The sequence below is a fragment of the Mercenaria mercenaria genome, unplaced genomic scaffold (genome assembly GCF_021730395.1).
Source record: "Mercenaria mercenaria strain notata unplaced genomic scaffold, MADL_Memer_1 contig_1631, whole genome shotgun sequence".
NCBI classification, from domain to species: domain Eukaryota; kingdom Metazoa; phylum Mollusca; class Bivalvia; order Venerida; family Veneridae; genus Mercenaria; species Mercenaria mercenaria.
Genome location: NW_026459623.1, coordinates 9879 through 29798, shown reverse-complemented (window position 1 = coordinate 29798; position 19920 = coordinate 9879). Strand labels below are relative to the sequence as shown.

The window sequence follows — 19920 nt, the reverse complement described above, 5'->3', positions numbered from 1 at the left end:
TTTTCAGTTACTTGCAAGTTTCCACTTGCGTAAAACGAAGTATTGTCACATAACATTTTGTGACTTTTGAAATAAATGTCACAATACTTTAGAGAGCAAATTCGATTTTTAACTTCACATGACTACGACTATGCTACAAAGTGCACAATTTCAAAGTTTCATTGAAATATTTCATGGACTAAATCACTTTATTTCAGTTTAAAATTTCTGATTTTGCACAAGTAGAATATGATAAAGTCCGACTAAAATGAAACAATTATCCAAGTGAAATTATTATCATTCTGCAATGTTCGTGCATGCTGAAATTATGTATACATTATTCTTACTCAATACATGACAACTTCCAATGACCTGTAACTTTCAAAATTGCACAATCTGTTATGGAAATGCAATACACATTTCTTCTTCTTCTTTTCTTCTTGTCGTTCGCATCTACACTTTCAGACCAGTAGCCAATACACATTTAATTTAGCCATGTTTATTCCTAACAAGGATCGGATGCTAACTATGTAAAAAGCACTGATTTAAAAATGTTTCTGATGAATGATATGATTCACTACTTTTATAAGCAATTGTTACGATAATTTTACCTTTAGGCTGACATAAGGGTACATTGCTCCAAACACCTGTGTCAAGACATTTTACTGTCGTAGTATTTCTGTGATCGGGAAACTCATAGCCAGTATCGCATTGAATATGAGCTCCTGAATTGCCATATATATGATAGTTCTCTTCGTTATTTGACAAGTTTGTATGATCTGTCAAATCTAATGTTCCACAATCTGCAATGTAAACAAATGGTCTTTCTTATTTGAATGTGATTTCTTTGCTGTAGAATCTTTTACATCAGAAACATATACCTTTATGCAGCATGCTTAGTAACTTAATAACACAAATACCGGATTATCATAGAAAAAATTATACTTCCTCATCATAAATCATGTGTCTCTTTGCTTTTTTCAAATATCAAAGCTGACATGATTTCATGTGTTCTCATTTAGAACTCTCAAAAGATCAACACAAGCTACTAGTTACAGATTTATGATAGTGACCTTCCACTTTATTACTGACTTGATACATTACCTTGATATCTTAACATAACAATATCACTACTTCTGCCCTGGCATGAGGTTATTATATTCCAAGCGTCTATATTTTTCATAAAAAAATTTCCCATGTCCCAATGAATATTAGCTCCTATATATCCGTATAAAATTACTATATTAGTTTAAGTCGATATATGAAAACTCTGTATGACCTGTAACTTTCAATATTCCACAATCTGTTAAGAAAACAAAATACAAACTTGTAATTGCCATGTACATTCTATCTGTCTGTTCGGCCTTTTACATCAAGGAGCGGATGAATCCCTTTGAAAAAACAAGAGGGCCAAGATGGCCCTAGGCCGCTCACTTGAGGAACGTACCATAACAGTGTAAACATGTTTGACTTTATGATTTCATGGAAACATTTTTTTTGACAGATTTTCATTTAGACTGGACTTAAATGTTGTCTCTTGAGCTTATACGAGTATGTTCTTAGATATAACCTGGTTTTTGAACCCAAATTACCTATATTCTAATTTTGTCTAGATTTTATCAAGACAATCATTCTGACCAAATTACATGAAGACTAATTGAAAATACAGCCTCTATCGCATATACAAGGTTTTCTTTGATTTAAGCTAGTGACCTAGTTTTTTTACAAAAGTTAGTCCATATTCAAACTTGACCTAGATTTCATCAAGGCAATCATTCCGACCAAATTTAATGAAGATCAATTAAACAATACAGCCTCTATCGCATACACAATTGTCTTTGATTTGACCTAGTGACCTACTTTTTTTATCCCATATGACCCATATTCAAATCTGACTTAGATTTCATCTAGGCAATCATTCCGACCAAATTTCCAAAACATCACTTAAAAAAACAATCTCTATCGCATACACAAGGGTTTTCTTTCTTTGATTTAACCCAATGACCTCCTTTTTGAACCACTATGACCCATATTCAAACTTGACCTAGATTTTATCAAGGCAATTATTGCGACCAAATTTCATGAAAATTAATTAAAAATTACAGTCTCTATCGCATACACATGATTTTTCTATAATTTGACCTTGTGATCTAGTTTTTTTTTACCTCAGATGACCCATATTTAACCTTTATCTAGATTTCATCAAGGAAATTATTCCGACTAAATTTCATGAAGGTCAGTTGAAAAATACAGCCCCTATCGCATACAAACTATCCCGCTTAGCTCAGTAGGGAGAGCGTTGGTATACGGATCGCGGGGTCGCGAGCTCGATCCCCAGGCGGGGCGTATATTCTCCGTGACGATTTGATGAAAGACATTGCGTCTGACATCATTCATCCTCCACATCTGGTAATTAATGTGGGGAAGTTGGCAGCTAAAATCTATACAAGGATTTCTTTTATGGAATGAATACTATGTTTCAGTATTCCTTAAACTTGACATTTTACGTAGAACAAGCAAATTCGATGAATTGGTATCCCCCGCCGAAAGGGTTTGTGGTGAGAAATAACAAAAAAAAAATATATCCGGGAAAGAGCTAAGGATGTTACCAAGAAGCAGATAATTTCATTAGTCAAAATCAATTTAACAGAAAACAAATGTTTAATTAAAGAGTACATTATAAATGTATGATACTTTGATCCTGACTAAAGAATTTATTTTGAATGGAATATGCTTACTTTAAAAAGCTTAGCTATTAAAATTAAATACAGTTAATTGAAATGTGAGCTGGAAGTTTAACTGCAACGAAATATTGTCTTTGAGTGGTTCGGCGCCAAGTGTTGCTATTTAACATGTACATTTAAACTTAAAAAGACAGATGTCCCTAAGAGAACACAATCAAGTAAGATATCTTTAAAATGGCTGGGGGCAAGGTTGGGGCAGTTACAACTTAACATGTTGAAGGTTTGAACATTTAAAAACGAAAAAGAAAGGAATGGAAATACATATATATGTATATATATAAATATATGTTTATATGTTTATATTTTTAGGGGGACGGGGGTGTGTGAACAGGTGAGGAATCAAAAATTCACATGTTGATTACAAATATTGATGGAAAATTAAAAATAAAAAACAAAAACAAAATGGGGAAAGGAAGGGGGGCAGGGGATGCATGATCGGTGGTGGGCATAACTGGGTGGAGGAGCAAGGTGGGGGAATGGTACAACTTCCATGTTGATAAAATTCATGGAAGGTTTGAAAAACTCTAAAATAAGGAATGAGAAAAAAAGTTCTTTTCTTTTTGGGGGGAGAGGGTGTGACCAAGGCAAGTGGGTGACCTTGTTCACAACTTCACATGTTTATAATAAATGTTGATGCAAAAGAATGAAAGAAATTTAATGAAACTCTGCATAATGGTAAGTTTGTTATGTACAAATATGTGGATTTTATACAATTAAAGTGCAATAACTCTGAAGTTATAAAAGAAATCTGAACGAAATTGTGTGTGCACAACCATATAATAGTGATCTAAATTCTGTTTAAGATTCATAGTTCAAGGTCAAATATATCAAAAGTTATGATGCAGAAATTGCTATATTTATAGTACCCTATATAGTTAACACAAGAAATTTCTAAGGGCCATACCTCTGGTGTTACTTGGGCAATCTGACAGAAACTTGACGGGCCCCATAACCTCATAATGGTGGACATGTGTGAAGTTTGTATGAAAAAAATCTAAAATAAGAAAAGAATTTTGTGTGTGTGGGGGGGGGGGGGGAAGGTAGGGGTGACCAAGGTAAGGGGGTGACCAGGGGTGGGGGGAGGTGCGGGTGACCAAGGTAAGGGGGTGACCAGGTGTGGGTGCACAACTTCACATGTTTATAAAAAATGTTCATGGAAAAGAATGATAGAAATTAAATGAAATTCTACCAAATGGTAAGTTAGTTATGTACAAATATGTGGATTTTTATACAATTAAAGGGCAATAACTCTGAATTTATAAAGGAAATTTGAACGAAATTGTGTGTGCACAACCAAATAATGGTGATTTAAATTCTGTTTAAGTTTCATAGTTCAAGGTCAAATATATCAAAAGTTATGATGCAGAAATTGCTATATTTATAGTACCCTATATAGTTAACACTAGAAATTTCTAAGGGCCACAACTCTGGTGTTACTTGGGCAATCTGACAGAAACTTGACGGGCCCCATAACCTCATAATTGTGGACATGTGTGAAGTTTGTTTGAAAAAAATCTAAAATAAGAAATGAATTTTTTTTGTGTGTGTGGAGGGGGAGGGGGGTGTTCGGGAGGGGGAGGTGGGGTGACCAAGGTAAGGGGGTGACCAGGTGTGGGTGCACGACTTCACATGTTTATAAAAAATGTTCATGGAAAAGAATGATAGAAATTTAATAAAATTCTACCAAATGGTAAGTTTGTTATGTACAAATATGTGGATTTTTATACAATTAAAGGGCAATAACTCTGAAGTAACAATAGAAATCTGAACGAAATTGTGTGTGCACAACCACATTATATTGATCTAAGTTTTGTTTAAGTTTCATAGTTCTAGGTCAAATATATCAAAAGTTATAATGCAGAAATTGACATATTTATAGTACCTTATATTGTTAACACTAGAAACGTCTAAGGGCCATAACTCTGGTGTTACTTGGGCAATCTGACAGAAACTTGACGGGCCGCATAAACTCGTTGTGATAAACATGTATAGGAAGTTTTATAAAAATATTCCCAACCACTTCCTAGATATGGCTCCGGACGGACGGACGGAAAGACGGACGGAACAACGGACGGAGGACAACGCCAAAACTATATCCCTCCGACTTTCGTCGGGGGATAATAACACTACCTTTAGGCTGACATGTGGGCACTGTGCTCCAAGCACCTGTCTCGAGGCATTTAACTGTAGTAGTATTACTGTGATCGGGAAACTCATAACCTTTGTCGTATTGAATATGAGCTCCTGAGTTCCCATATACATGATAGTTTTGTTCGTTAGTGGACAAATGTGTCTGACCTGTCACGTGTAATGTTCCACAATTATTTTAACTCAATACATACCTGTCTGTTTGGCCTTTAACATCAAGGAGAAGAGGATACCTTTGTAAAAACCATATACAAAGATTTCTTTTATAGAATGAATTAAGTGTTTCAGTATTTGTTGAACTTGACGTTAGAATAAAACTACCTTTAGGCTGACATGTGGGCACTGTGCTCCAGGCACCTGTTTCAAGGCATTTAACTGTAGTAGTATTGCTGTGATCGGGAAATTCATAACCTTTGACGCAATGAATATGAGCTCCTGCATTGCCATATATATGATAGTTCTGTTCATTAGTAGACAATTGTGTATGACCTGTCACGTGAAATGTTCCACAATCTGCAATGTGAACAAATGGTATTTCTTACTGAAATGTGATTCATGTAATGTTTAATCTATTACAGCAGAAAGACACGATACCTCTCTAAAAGTAGGCTTTATGTCTAATAACAAAAGTGCCGTGTAATTTTAGAAAAAGCTATACATCGTCAGTCATGTATGTCATTGTTTATTTTCTAATCTTCAGAGCAGGCATGATTGCATCTTTTCTCATTGAGAATACTAAAACGATAAACACCGTCTACTAATTATGTACATATACATTATTGTGACCTTCAACTCTATAACTGACTGGTTACACTACCATGGTGCCTGATCAACAAAGATGCTACATTTTCAGTTACTTGCATGTTTCCACTTTCGTAAAACGAGGTATTGTCACATAATATATAGTCACTTTTGAAATAAATATCACACTACTTCAGAAAGCAAAGTCGATTTTGACTGCGCATGACTAAGACGATGGTACAAAGTGCACAATTTCAAAGTTCTTTGTATAAATCTTTGTATATGGTTTTTACAAAGGTATCCTCCACTCCTTGATGTAAAAGGCTGAACGGACAGGTAGAATGTACATGACAATTACAGATTTGTATTTTATTTTCTTAACGGATCCTGGAATATTGAAAGTCACTGGTCATACAAAGTTTTCATATCCTAGTATCGACTTAAACTAATGTAATAATTATATACGGATATTAAGGAAAATTATTCATTGGAAGAAAGGAAATTAGTTTCGTTATGCAAATTAGAAAAGATAAGTCCCTCATCATAACGCTTGAAATTTAATAACCTCATGCTAATATAATGTTTAGATATGAAGGTAATGTATCAAGTCAGTAATAAAGTGGAAGGTCACTATGATAAATTTTTAACTAGTGGGCTGTGCTGATCTTTTGAGGGTTCTTATACAGAAAAAATGAAATCATGCCTGCTGTTGATATTTGAAGAAAGCAAGGAGACACATGATTTATGATGTATAACTTTTTCTGTAATAATCCTGTATTTGTGTTATTAAGTTACTAGGCATTCTGCTATTATTAATGTTTAATCTATTACAGCAAAAAGACATACCTCTCTAAAAGTAGGCTTTGTATCTGAATAACAAAAGAGCCGTGTAATTTTAGAAAAAGGTATACATCGTCAATCATGATTGTTTATTTTCTAATCTTCAGGCATGATTGCATCTTTTCTCATTTACCATCCTAACACGATTAACACCGCCTACTAATTATGTACATATATATTATTGTGACCTTCCACTGTTTAACTGACTTGTTACACTACCATGTTGACTGATCAACATTTTCAGTTACTTGCAAGTTTCCACTTGCGTAAAACGAAGTATTGTCACATAACATATAGTCACTTTTGAAATAAATATCACACTACTTCAGAAAGCAAAGTCGATTTTTGACTGCACATGACTAACACGATGCTACAAAGAGCACAATTTCAATGTTTCATTGAAATATTATATGGATTTAATCACTATAGTTTAGTTGAAAATTTCTGATTTTAGACAAGTAAAATATGGTAAATTCCAAATGAAATGAAACAATTATCCAAGTGAAATTATTATCACTCTGCAATGTTCGTGCATGCTGAAAGTATGTATATATTATTCTAACTCAATACATGACAACTTTCAATGACCTGTAACATTCGAAACTGCACAAACTGTTATGGAAACGCAATAGAGATTTGAATCAGCCATGTTTATTTCTAACAAGGATCGGATGCTACCTATGTAAGAAGCACTAATGCAATAAAATTGTTTCTATTGAATGACTGATATGTTTCATTATTTTTATAACTAAATGTCAGGATAATTCTACCTTTAGGCTGACATAAGGGTATATTGCTCCAAACACCTGTGTCAAGACATTTTACTGTCGTACTATTACTGTGATCGGGAAACTCATAGCCAGTGTCGCATTGAATATGAGCTCCTGAATTGCCATATATATGATAGTTCTGTTCGTTCATTGACAGGTTTGTGTGCTCTTTCACATCTAATGTTCCACAATCTGCAATGTAAACAAATGGTATTTCTTATTAAAATGTGATTTCTTTGCTGTTGAATCTTTAACATCAGAAACATAAACCTGTATAGCAGCATGGTCAGTAACTAAATAACACAAATACCGGATTATCATAGCAAAAGTTATACATCATAAATAATGTGTCTCCTTGCTTTCTTCAAATATCAACAGCAGGCATGATTTCGTTTTTTCTCATTTAGGACCCTCAAAAGATCAGCACAGCCCACTAGTTACAGATTTATCATAGTGACCTTCCACTTCATTACTGACTTGATACATTACCTTGATATCTAAACATTACATTATCAATACTTCTGCCCTGGCATGAGGTTATTATATTCTAAGCGTCTTTGATGAGGCACTTATCTTTTCTAATAAATTTTGCATAAAGGAACTATTTTCCTTTCTTCCAATGAATAACTGCTCCTTAATATCCGTATATAATTATTACATGAGTTAAAGTAGATATATGAAAACTTTGTATGAGCAGTAACTTTCAATATTCCACAATCCGTTAAGAAAATAAAATACAAATTTATAATTGCCATGTACATTCTACCTGTCCGTTTGGCCTTTTACATCAAGGAGCGGAGGATACCTTTGTAAAAACCATATACAAAGATTTCTTTTATAGAATGAATACTGTGTTTCAGTATTTGTTAAACTTGACGTTAGAATAACCCTACCTTTAGGCTGACATGTGGGCAATGTGCTCCAAGCACCTGTCTCAAGGCATTTAACTGTAGTAGTATTTCTGTGATCGGGAAATTCATAACCTTTGACGCAATGAATATGAGCTCCTGAATTGCCATATTTATGATAGTTCTGTTCATTAGAAGACAGTTGTGTATGACCTGTCACCTTAAATGTTCCACAATCTGCAATGTGAACAAATGGTATTTCTTACAGAAATGTTATTCATATATTGTTTAATCTATTACAGCAAAAAGACACACTTCTCTAAAAGTGGGCTTTGTATCTAAATAACGAAAGTGCCGTGTAATTTTAGAAAAACCTATACATCGTCAATCATGTATGTCATTGTTTATTTTCTAATCTTCAGAGCAGGTATGATTGCATCTTTTCTCATTTAGCATTCTAAAACGATTAAAACCGCCTACGCATTATGTACATATACATTATAGTGACCTGCTACTGTATAACTGATTTGTTACACTACCATGGTGACTGATCAACATTTTCATTTATTTGCAAGTTTCCACCTGCGAAAAACGAAGTATTGTCACATAACATATAGTCTCTTTTGAAGTAAGTATCATACTACTTCAGAAAGCAAGGTCGATTTTTGATCGCACATGATTAAGACGATGCTACAAAGTGCACAAGTTCAATGTTTCATTAAAATATTATATGGATTTAATCACTATAGTTTAGTTTAAAATTGCTGATTTTAGACAAATAAAATATGGTAAAGTCCAAATGAAATGATACACTTTTCCAAGTGAAATTATTATCACTCTGCAATGTTCGTGCATGCTGAAATTATGTATATATTATTCTAACTTAATACATGACAACTTTCATACATCTGTCATATTCAAAACTGCACAATCTGTTATGAAAATGCAATACAGATTTGAATCAGCCATGTTTATTCCTAACAAGGATCGGATGCTACATATGTAAGAAGCACTAATGCAATAAAATTGTTTCTATTGAATGACTGGTATGTTTCATTATTTTTATAACTAAATGTTAGGATAATTCTACCTTTAGGCTGACATAAGGGTACATTGCTCCAAACACCTGTGTCAAGACATTTTACTGTCGTACTATTACTGTGATCGGGAAACTCATAGCCAGTGTCGCACTGAATATGAGCTCCTGAATTGCCATATATGTGATAGTTCCGTTCGTTCATTGACAGGTTTGTGTGCTCTTTCACATCTAATGTTCCACAATCTGCAATGTAAACAAATGGTATTTCTTACTGAAATGTGATTTCTTTGCTGTTGAATCTTTTACATCAGAAACATATACCTGTATAGCAGCATGCTTACTAACTTAATAACACAAATAACGGTTTATCATAGCAAAAGTTATACATCATAAATCATGTGTCTCCTTGCTTTCTTCAAATATCAACAGCAAGAATGATTTCAATTTTTCTCATTCAGGACACTCAAAAGATCAGCACAGCCCATAAGTTACAGATTGGTCATATTGACCTGCCACTTTATTACTGACTTGATACCTTACATTGATATCTAAACATTACATGATTAATACTACTGCCCTGGCATTAGGTTATTATATTCCAAGCGTCTGTGATGAGGCACTTATCTTTTCTAATAAATTTTGCATAAAGAAACTAATTTCCTTTCTTCCAATGAATAATTGCTCCTTAATATCCTTATATAATTATTAGATCAATTTAAGTAGATTCATGAAAACTTTGTATGACCAGTAACTTTCAATATTCCACAATCCGATAAGAAAATAAAATACAAATTTGTAATTGCCATGTACATTCTACCTGTCCGTTCGGCCTTTTACATCAAGGAGCGGAGGATACCTTTGTAAAAACCATATGCAAAGATTTCTTTATAGAATGAATACTGTGTTTCAGTATTTGTTAAACTTGACATTAGAATAACCCTACCTTTAGGCTGACATGTGGGCACTGTGCTCCAAGCACCCTGTCTCAAGGCATTAACTGTAGTATATGTGGTGTGATCGGAAATTCATAAACCTTTGACGCAATGAATATGAGCTCCTAATTGCCATATATATGATAGTTCTGTTCATTAGAAGACAATTGTGTTATGACCTGTCACGTTAAATGCTCCACAATCTGCAATGTGAACACATGGTATTTCTTACTGAAATGTGATTCATATAATGTTTAATCTATTACAGCAAAAAGACATAACTATCTCAAAGTAGGCTTCGTATCTAAATAGCAAAAATTTCGTGTAATATTAGAAAAAGGTATACATCGTCAATCATGTATGTCATTGTTTATTTTCTAAGGCGATGCCACAAAGAGCACAATTTCAATGTTTCATTAAAATATTATATGGATTTAATCACTATAGCTTAGTTTAAAATTTCTGATTTTAGACAAGTAAAATATGGTAAAGTCCAAATGAAATGAAACTATTTTCCAAGTGAAATTATTATCAATTTATTCTAACTCAATACATGACAACTTTCAATCACCTGTAACATTCGAAACAGCACAATCTGTTATGAAAATGCAATACAGATTTGAATCAGCCAAGTTTCTTCCTAACAAGGATCGGATGCTACCTACGTAAGAAGCACTAATGCAATAAAATTGTTTCTTTTGAATGACTGGTATGTTTCATTATTTTTATAATTAAATGTTAGGATAATTCTACCTTTAGGCTGACATAAGGGTACATTGCTCCAAACACCTGTGTCAAGACATTTTACTGTCGTAGTATTACTGTGATCGGGAAACTCATAGCCAGTGTCGCACTGAATATGAGCTCCTGAATTGCCATATATATGATAGTTCTGTTCGTTCATTGACAGGTTTGTGTGCTCTTTCACATCTAATGTTCCACAATCTGCAATGTAAACAAATGGTATTTCTTATTGAAATGTGATTTCTTTGCTGTTGAACCTTTTACATCAGAAACATATACCTGTATAGCAGCATGCTTAGTAACGTAATAACACAAATACCGGATTATCATAGAAAAAGTTATACATTATAAATAATGTGTCTCCTTGCTTCCTTCAAATATCAACAGCAGGCACGATTTCAATTTTTCTCATTTAGGACCCTCAAAAGATCAGAACAGCCCACTAGTTACAGATTTATCACAGTTACCTTCCACTTCATTACTGACTTGATACATTACCTTGATATCTAAACATTACATTATCAATACTTCTGCCCTGGCATGAGGTTATTATATTCTAAGCGTCTGTGATGAGGCACTTATCTTTTCTAATAAATTTTGCATAAAGAAACAAATTTCCATTCTTCCAATGAATAATTGCTCCTTAATATTCTTATATAATTATTGAATCAATTTAAGTAGATATAGAAAACTTTGTATGACCCTAACTTTTAATATTCCACAATCCGTTAAAAAAATAAAATACAAATTTGTAATTGCCATGTACATTCTAAACCCGTCCGTTGGCCTTTTACATCAAGAAGCGGAGGATACCTTTGTTAAAACCATATAAATAAGGTTTATTTTATAGAATGAATACTGTGTTTCAGTATTTGTTAAACTTGACGTTAGAATAACCCTACCTTTAGGCTGACATGTTGGCACTGTACTCCAAGCACCTGTCTCAAGGCATTTAACTGTAGTAGTATTAGTGTGATTGGGAAATTCATATCCCCTTTGACCGCAAAGAAATATAGCTCCTGAATAGCCAATATAGATAGTTCTGTTCATTAGAAACAATTGTGTATACCGTCACGTTAAATGTTTCCACAATCGCAATGTGAACACATGGTATTTCCTTACTGAAATGTGAAATTTATATATGTTTCATCTATTACAGCAAAAAGACGTACCTCTCTAAAAGTAGGCTTTGTATCTAAATAGCAAAAATTTCGTGTAATATTAGAAAAAGGTATACATCGTCAATCATGTATGTCATTGTTTATTTTCTAAGGCGATGCTACAAAGTGTACAATTTCAATGTTTCATTGAAATATTATATGGATTTAATCACTATAGCTTATTTTAAAATTTCTGATTTTAAACAAGTAAAATATTGGTAAAATCCAAATGAAATGAAACAATTTTACAAGTGAAATCATTATCACTCTGCAATGTTCGTGCATGCTGAAATTATGTATATGCCATTCAAACTCAATACGTGACAACTTACAATCACCTGTAACATTCGAAACAGCACAATCTGTTATGAAAATGCAATACAGATTTGAATCAGCAATGTTTATTCCTAACAAGGATCGGATGCTACCTATGTAAGAAGCACTAATACAATAAAATTGTTTCTATTGAATGACTGGTATGTTTCATTATTTTTATAATAAATGTTAGGATAATTCTACCTTTAGGCTGACATAAGGGTACATTGCTCCAAACACCTGTGTCAAGACATTTTACTGACGTAGTACTACTGTGATCGGGAAACTCATACCCAGTGTCGCACTGAATATGAGCTCCTGAATTGCCATATATATGATAGTTCTGTTCGTTCATTGACAGGTTTGTGTGCTCTTTCACATCTAATGTTCCACAATCTGCAATGTAAACAAATGGTATTTCTTATTGAAATGTGATTTCTTTGCTGTTGAATCGTTTACATCAGAAACATATACCTGTATAGCAGCATGCTTAGTAACGTAATAACACAAATACCGGATTATCATAGAAAAAGTTATACATCATAAATAAAGTGTCTCCTTGCTTTCTTCAAATATCAACAGCAGGCATGATTTCAATTTTTCTCATTTAGGACCCTCAAAAGATCAGCACAGCCCACTAGTTACAATTTTATCATAGTGACCTTCCACTTCATTACCGATTTGATACATTACCTTGATATCTAAACATTACATTATCAATACTTCTGCCCTGGCATGAGGTTATTATATTCCAAGCGTCTGTGATGAGGCACTTATCTTTTCTAATAAATTTTGCATAAAGAAGCTAATTTCTTTTCTTCCAATGAATAATTTTCCTTAATATCCATATATAATTATTACATTAGTTTAAGTCGATATATGAAACTTTGTATGACCAGTAACTTTCAATATGCCACAATCCGTTAAGAAAATAAAATACAAATTTATAATTGCCATGTACATTCTACCTGTCCGTTCGGCCTTTTACATCAAGGAGCGAAGAATACCTTTGTAAAAACCATATACAAAAATTTCTTTTATAGAATGAATACTGTGTTTCAGTATTTGTTAAACTTGACGTTAGAATAACCCTACCTTTAGGCTGACATGTGGGTACTGTGCTCCAAGCACCTGTCTCAAGGCATTTAACTGTAGTAGAATTTGTGTGATCGGGAAATTCATAACCTTTGACGCAATGAATATGAGCTCCTGAATTGCCATATATATGATAGTTCTGTTCATTAGAAGACAATTGTTTATGACCTGTCACGTTAAATGTTCCACAATCTGCAATGTGAACAAATGGTATTTCTTACTGAAATGTGATTCATATAATGTTTAATCTATTACAGCAAAAAGACATAACTCTCTAAAAGTAGGCTTTGTTTCTAAATAACAAAAGTGACGTGTAATTTAGGAAAAGGTATACATCGTCAATCATGTATGTCATTGTTTATTTTCTAAGACGAAGATACGTAGTGCACAATTTCAATGTTTCATTGAAATATTATAGGGATTTAATCACTATAGTTTACTTTAAAATTTCTGAATTTAGACAAGTAAAATATGGTTAAGTCCAAATGAAATGAAACAATTACCCAAGTGAAATTATTATGACTCTGCAATGTTCGTGAATGCTGAAATTATGTATATATTATTGTAACTCAATACATGACAACTTTCAATGACCCGTAACATTCAAAACTGCACAATCTGTTATGGAAATGCAATACAGATTTGAATCAGCTATGTTTATTCTTAACAAGGATCGGATGCTACCTATGTAAGAAGCACTTATGCAATAAAATTGTTTCTATTGAATGACTGGTATGTTTCATTATTTTTATAACTAAATGTTAGGATAATTCTACCTTTAGGTTGACATATGGGTACATTGCTCCAAACACCTGTGTCAAGACATTTTACTGTCGTAGTATTACTGTGATCGGGAAACTCATAGCCAGTGTCGCACTGAATATGAGCTCCTGAATTGCCATATATATGATAGTTCTGTTCGTTCAGTGACAGGTTTGTGTTCTCTTTCACATCTAATGTTCCACAATCTGCAATGTAAACAAATGGTATTTCTTATTGAAATGTGATTTCTTTGCTGTTGAATCTTTTACATCAGAAACATATACCTGTATAGCAGCATGCGGGGTAACGTAATAACACAAATACCGGATTATCATAGAAAAAGTTATACATCATAAATAATGTGTCTCCTTGCTTTCTTCAAATATCAACAGCAGGCATGATTTCAATTTTTCTCATTTAGGACCCTCAAAAGATCAGCACAGCCCACTAGTTACAGATTTATCATAGTGACCTTCCACTTCATTACTGACTTGATACATTACCTTGATATCTAAACATTACATTATCAATACTTCTGCCCTGGCATGAGGTTATTATATTCCAAGCGTCTGTGATGAGGCACTTATCTTTTCTAAAAAAAATTGCATAAAGAAGCTAATTTCTTTTCTTCCAATGAATAATTTTCCTTAATATCCATATATAATTATGACATTAGTTTAAGTCGATATATGAAACTTTGTATGACCAGTAACTTTCAATATTCCACAATCCGTTAAGAAAATAAAATACAAATTTGTAATTGCCATGTACATTCTACCTGTCCGTTCGGCCTTTTACATCAAGGAGCGGAGGTGCCTTTGTAAAAACAATATACAATAATTTTTTTATAGAATAATACTGTGTTTCAGTATTTGTTAAACTTGCGTTAGAATAACCCCCACCTTTTGGCTGACATGTGGGCACTGAGCTCCAAGCACCTGTCTCAAGGCATTTTACTGTTTGTAGTATTGGTGTGATCGGGAAAATTCATAACCTTTGACGCAATGAATATGAGCTCCTGAATTGCCATATATTGATAGTTCTGTTCATTAGAAGACAATTGGTATGACCTGTCACCTTAAAAGCTCCACAATCTGCAATGTGAACAATGTTTTTCTTACTGAAATGTGATTCATATAATTTAATCTATTACCCAACAAAAAGACATACCTCTCTAAAAGTAGGCTTTGTATCTAAATAACAAAAGTGCCGTGTAATTTTAGATAAAGGTATACATCGTCAATCATGTATGTCATTGTTCATTTTCTAAGACGATGCTACAAAGTGCTCAATTTCAATGTTTCAATGAAATATTATATGGATTTAATCACTATAGCTTACTTTAATATTTCTGATTTTAGACAAGTAAAATATGGTAAATTCCAAATGAAATGAAGCAATTACCCAAGTGAAATTATTACCGTTCTGCAATGTTCGTGCATGCGAAATTATGTATATATTATTCTAAAATCAATAATGACAACTTTCAATGACCTGTAACATTCAAAAATGCACAATCTGTTATGGAAATGCAATACAGATTTGAATCAGCCATGTTTTATTCCTAACAAGGATCGGGTACTACCTATGTAAGAAGCACTAATGCAATAAATTTATTCTATTGAAAGACTGGTATGTTTCATTATTTTTTTAATAAATGTTTGGATAATTCTACCTTTAGGCTGCATAAGGGTATATGCTCCAAACACCTGGGGTCAAGACCCTTTTACTGTCGTACTATTACGGGGATCGGGAAACTCATAGCCGGTGTCGCATGAATATGAGCTCCTGAATTGCCATATATATGATAGTTCTGTTCGTTCATTGACAGGTTTTTATGCTCTGTCACATCTAATGTTCCACAATCTGCAATGTAAACAAATGGTATTTCTTATTGAAAAATGACTTCTTTGCTGTTGAATCTTTTACACCAGAAACATATACCTGTATAGAAGCATGCTTAGTGACTTAATAACACAAATACCGGATTATCATAGAAAAAAATATACATCATCAATCATGTTTCTCCTTCCTTTCTTCAAATATCAACAGCAGGCATGATTTCATTTTTTCTCATTTAGGACCCTCAAAAGATCAGCACAGCCAACTAGTTACAGATTTATCATAGTGACCTTCCACTTCATTACTGATTTAAATACATTACCTTGATATCTAAACATTACATGATAAATTTACTTCTCCCCTGGCATGAGGTTATTATATTCCAAGCGTCTGTGATGAGGCACTTATCTTTTCTAATAAATTTTGCATAAAGAAGCTAATTTCCTTTCTTTCAATGAATAATTGCTCCTTAATATCCTTATATAATTATTAGATCAATTTAAGTAGATATATGAAAACATTGTATGACCAGTAACTTTCAATATGCCAAAATCCGTTAAGAAAATAAAATACAAATTTGTAATTGTCATGTACATTCTACTGTCCGTTCGGCCTTTTACATCAAGGGCGGAGGATACCTTGTAAAAACCATATACAAAGATTTCTTTATAGAATGAATACTGTGTTTCAGTATTTGTTAAACTTGACGTTAGAATAACCTCCTTTAGGTGACATGTGGGCACTGTGCTCCAAGCACCTGTCTCAAGGCATTTAACGTAGTAGTATTGGTGTTATCGGGAAATTCAAACCTTTGCGCAATTTAATATGAGCTCCTGAATTGCCATATATATGATAGTTCTGTTCATTAGAAGACAATTGTGTATGACCTGTCACGTTAAATGTTCCACAATCTGTAATGTGAACACATGGTATTTCTTACTGAAATGTGATTCATATAATGTTTAATCTATTACAGCAAAAAGACATACCTCTCTAAAAGTAGGTTTTGTCTCTAAATAGCACAAATTTCGTTTGATATTAGAAAAAGGAATACATCGTCAATCATGTATGTCATGGTTTATTTTCTAAGGCGATGCTACAAAGTGCACAATTTCAATGTTTCATTGAAATATTATATGGATTTAATCACTATAGCTTAGTTTAAAATTTCTGATTTTAGACAAGTAAAATATGGTAAAGTTCAAATGAAATGAAACAATTTTCCAAGTGAAATTATTATCAATCTATTCTAACTCAATATATGACAACTTTCAATCACCTGTAACATTCGAAACTGCACAATCTGTTATGAAAATGCAATACAGATTTGAATCAGCCATGTTTATTCCTAACAAGGATCGGATACTACCTCTGTAAGAAGCACTAATGCAATAAAATAGTTTCTATTGAATGACTGGTATGTTTAATTTTTTTATAACTAAATGTTAGGATAATCCTACCTTTAGGCTGACATAAGGGTACATTTCTCCAATCACCTGTGTCAAGACATTTTACTGTCGTAGTATTACTGTGATCGGGAAACTCATAGCCAGTGTCGCACTGAATATGAGCTCCTGAATTGCCATATATATGATAGTTCTGTTCGTTCATTGACAGGTTTGTGTGCTCTTTCACATCTAATGTTCCACAATCTGCAATGTAAACAAATGGTATTTCTTATTGAAATGGGATTTCTTTGCTGTTGAATCTTTTACATCAGAAACATATACCTGTATAGCAGCATGCTTAGTAACGTAATAACACAAATACCGGATTATCATAGAAAAAGTTATACATTATAAATAATGTGTCTCCTTGCTTTCTTCAAAAATCAACAGCAGGCATGATTTCGTTTTTTCTCATTTAGGACCCTCAAAAGATCAGCACAGCCCACTAGTTAAAGGTTTATCATAGTGACCTTCAACTTCATTACTGACTTGATACATTACCTTGATATCTAAACATTACATTATCAATACTTCTGCCCTGGCATGAGGTTATTATATTCCAAGCGTCTTTGATGAGGCACTTATCTTTTCTAATAATTTTTGCATAAAGAAACTAATTTCCTATCTTCCAATGAATAATTGCTCCTTAATATCCGTATATAATTATTAGATCAGTTTAAGTAGATACACAAATACCGGATTATTATTGAAAAAGTTATACATCATAAATCATGTGTCTTCTTGCTTTCTTCAAATATAAACAGCAGGCATCATTTCATTTTTCTCATTTAGGACCCTCAAAAGATCAGCACAGCCCACCAGTTACAGATTTAGCATAGTGACCTTCCACTTCATTACTGACTTGATACATTACTTTGATATCTAAACATTACATTTTCAATACTTCTGCCCTGGCATGAGGTTATTATATTCAAAGAGTCTGTGATGAGGCACTTATCTTTTCTAATAAATTTTGCATAAAGAAACTAATTTCCTTTCTTCCAATGAAAAATTTTCCTTAATATCCATATATCATAATTACATTAGTTTAAATCGATATATGAAAACTTAGTATGACCAGTAACTTTCAATATTCCACAATCCGTTAAGAATATAAAATATAAATTTGTAATTGCCATGTACATTCTACCTGTCCGTTCGGCCTTCTACATCAAGGAGCGGAGGATACCTTTGTAAAAACCATATACAAAGATTTCTTTTATAGAATGAATACTGTGTTTCAGTATTTGTTAAACTTGACGTTAGAATAACCCTACCTTTAGGCTGACATTTGGGCACTGTGCTCCAAGCACCTGTCTCAAGGCATTTAACTGTAGTAGTATTGCTGTGATCGGGAAATTCATAACCTTTGACGCAATGAATATGAGCTCCTGAATTGCCATATATATGATAGTTCTGTTCATTAGAAGACAATTGTGTATGACCTGTCACGTTAAATGTTCCACAATCTGCAATGTGAACAAATGGTATTTCTTACTGAAATGTGATTCATATAATATTTAATCTATTACAGCAAAAAGACATACCTCTCTAAATGTAGGCTTTGTATCTAAATAACAAAAGTGCCGTGTAATTTTAGAAAAAGGTATACATCGTCAATCATGTATGTCATTGTTTATTTTATGACTAAGAGAAGCAAAAACCAAAACACCGTAATAAACACAACAGTTTAATAATTATAACTGAATACGATATTTACTATAATGGCACCAAGTTAATAACATGATTATGCACGTACGAAATTATCATTAATAAATGGCAGAAATGGCCGCGATGGAAAAGATACACCAGGAGCTGTTTGGTAACCCAGGTTGTACCAACACAGACCGGCTGCGGGACGAGCAAGCAAGCGCATGTAGTTTGATTATTTGGCTACTTAGGATTACCGAAGTTACTCGTGCAACTAGGAGTTACGCTACGTAGTTATGGGCAAAACCTAGTTCACGTACGCTAACATGCCAGTAAATTAGATGCAAGCGACCTAGCAATTGACTTATAACCAAACGGAGCACGCGCACCAACCGACCTTGCGGTTCACCTACTAAACCGACCTAGCGGTTCACATAACTCAACCGACCTAGCGGTTCACATAACTCAACCGACCTAGCGGTTCACACAGCATTTAGAAAAACGGACAACACGAAGCACGTGCACACTATATATATATACCATAAACCGGTCAGGCGTTTACGTCACTATAACATTACATCCGATGTATAATATTACGGCACAAACTGATATTTTCATCAAAATTTATAATGTAAATGGCGGCTTTCAACCACCAATGGAGGTGCGAACTTAGTCGCCCAAAGTGAAGTATCGATCCGCAATTTACCTTCCTTTAACTTCAATAAGCTTAAGAGATTTATAAAACTAACTTAAACAAACTTGTAAATGAAAGTTACCAACAAAAGGAGCTGCGAACATAGATGCCAAAATTGAAGTAATAGGCCTCGATTTACTGAAACAATTTATATTTAACACGCGCACTA

The 19920-nt window shown here is 33.4% G+C and overlaps 1 protein-coding gene across 1 annotated transcript; it reads right to left on the bottom strand.

The window, feature by feature from the left end:
• Positions 1-276: 276 nt before the first annotated feature.
• LOC128551749 (P-selectin-like) lies at positions 277-18278 on the bottom strand. Its single transcript, XM_053532664.1, has 15 exons — positions 18227-18278; positions 17420-17611; positions 16769-16870; positions 15848-15983; positions 14621-14709; positions 14132-14323; positions 13356-13547; positions 12465-12656; positions 11688-11804; positions 10795-10986; positions 9161-9352; positions 8116-8307; positions 7223-7414; positions 591-782; positions 277-299 (listed from the first exon to the last, which is right to left on the bottom strand). The coding sequence occupies exons 1-15, from the start codon at positions 18276-18278 to the stop codon at positions 277-279; spliced, it is 2247 nt and encodes a 748-aa protein (XP_053388639.1).
• Between the last annotated feature and the right edge of the window lie 1642 nt (positions 18279-19920).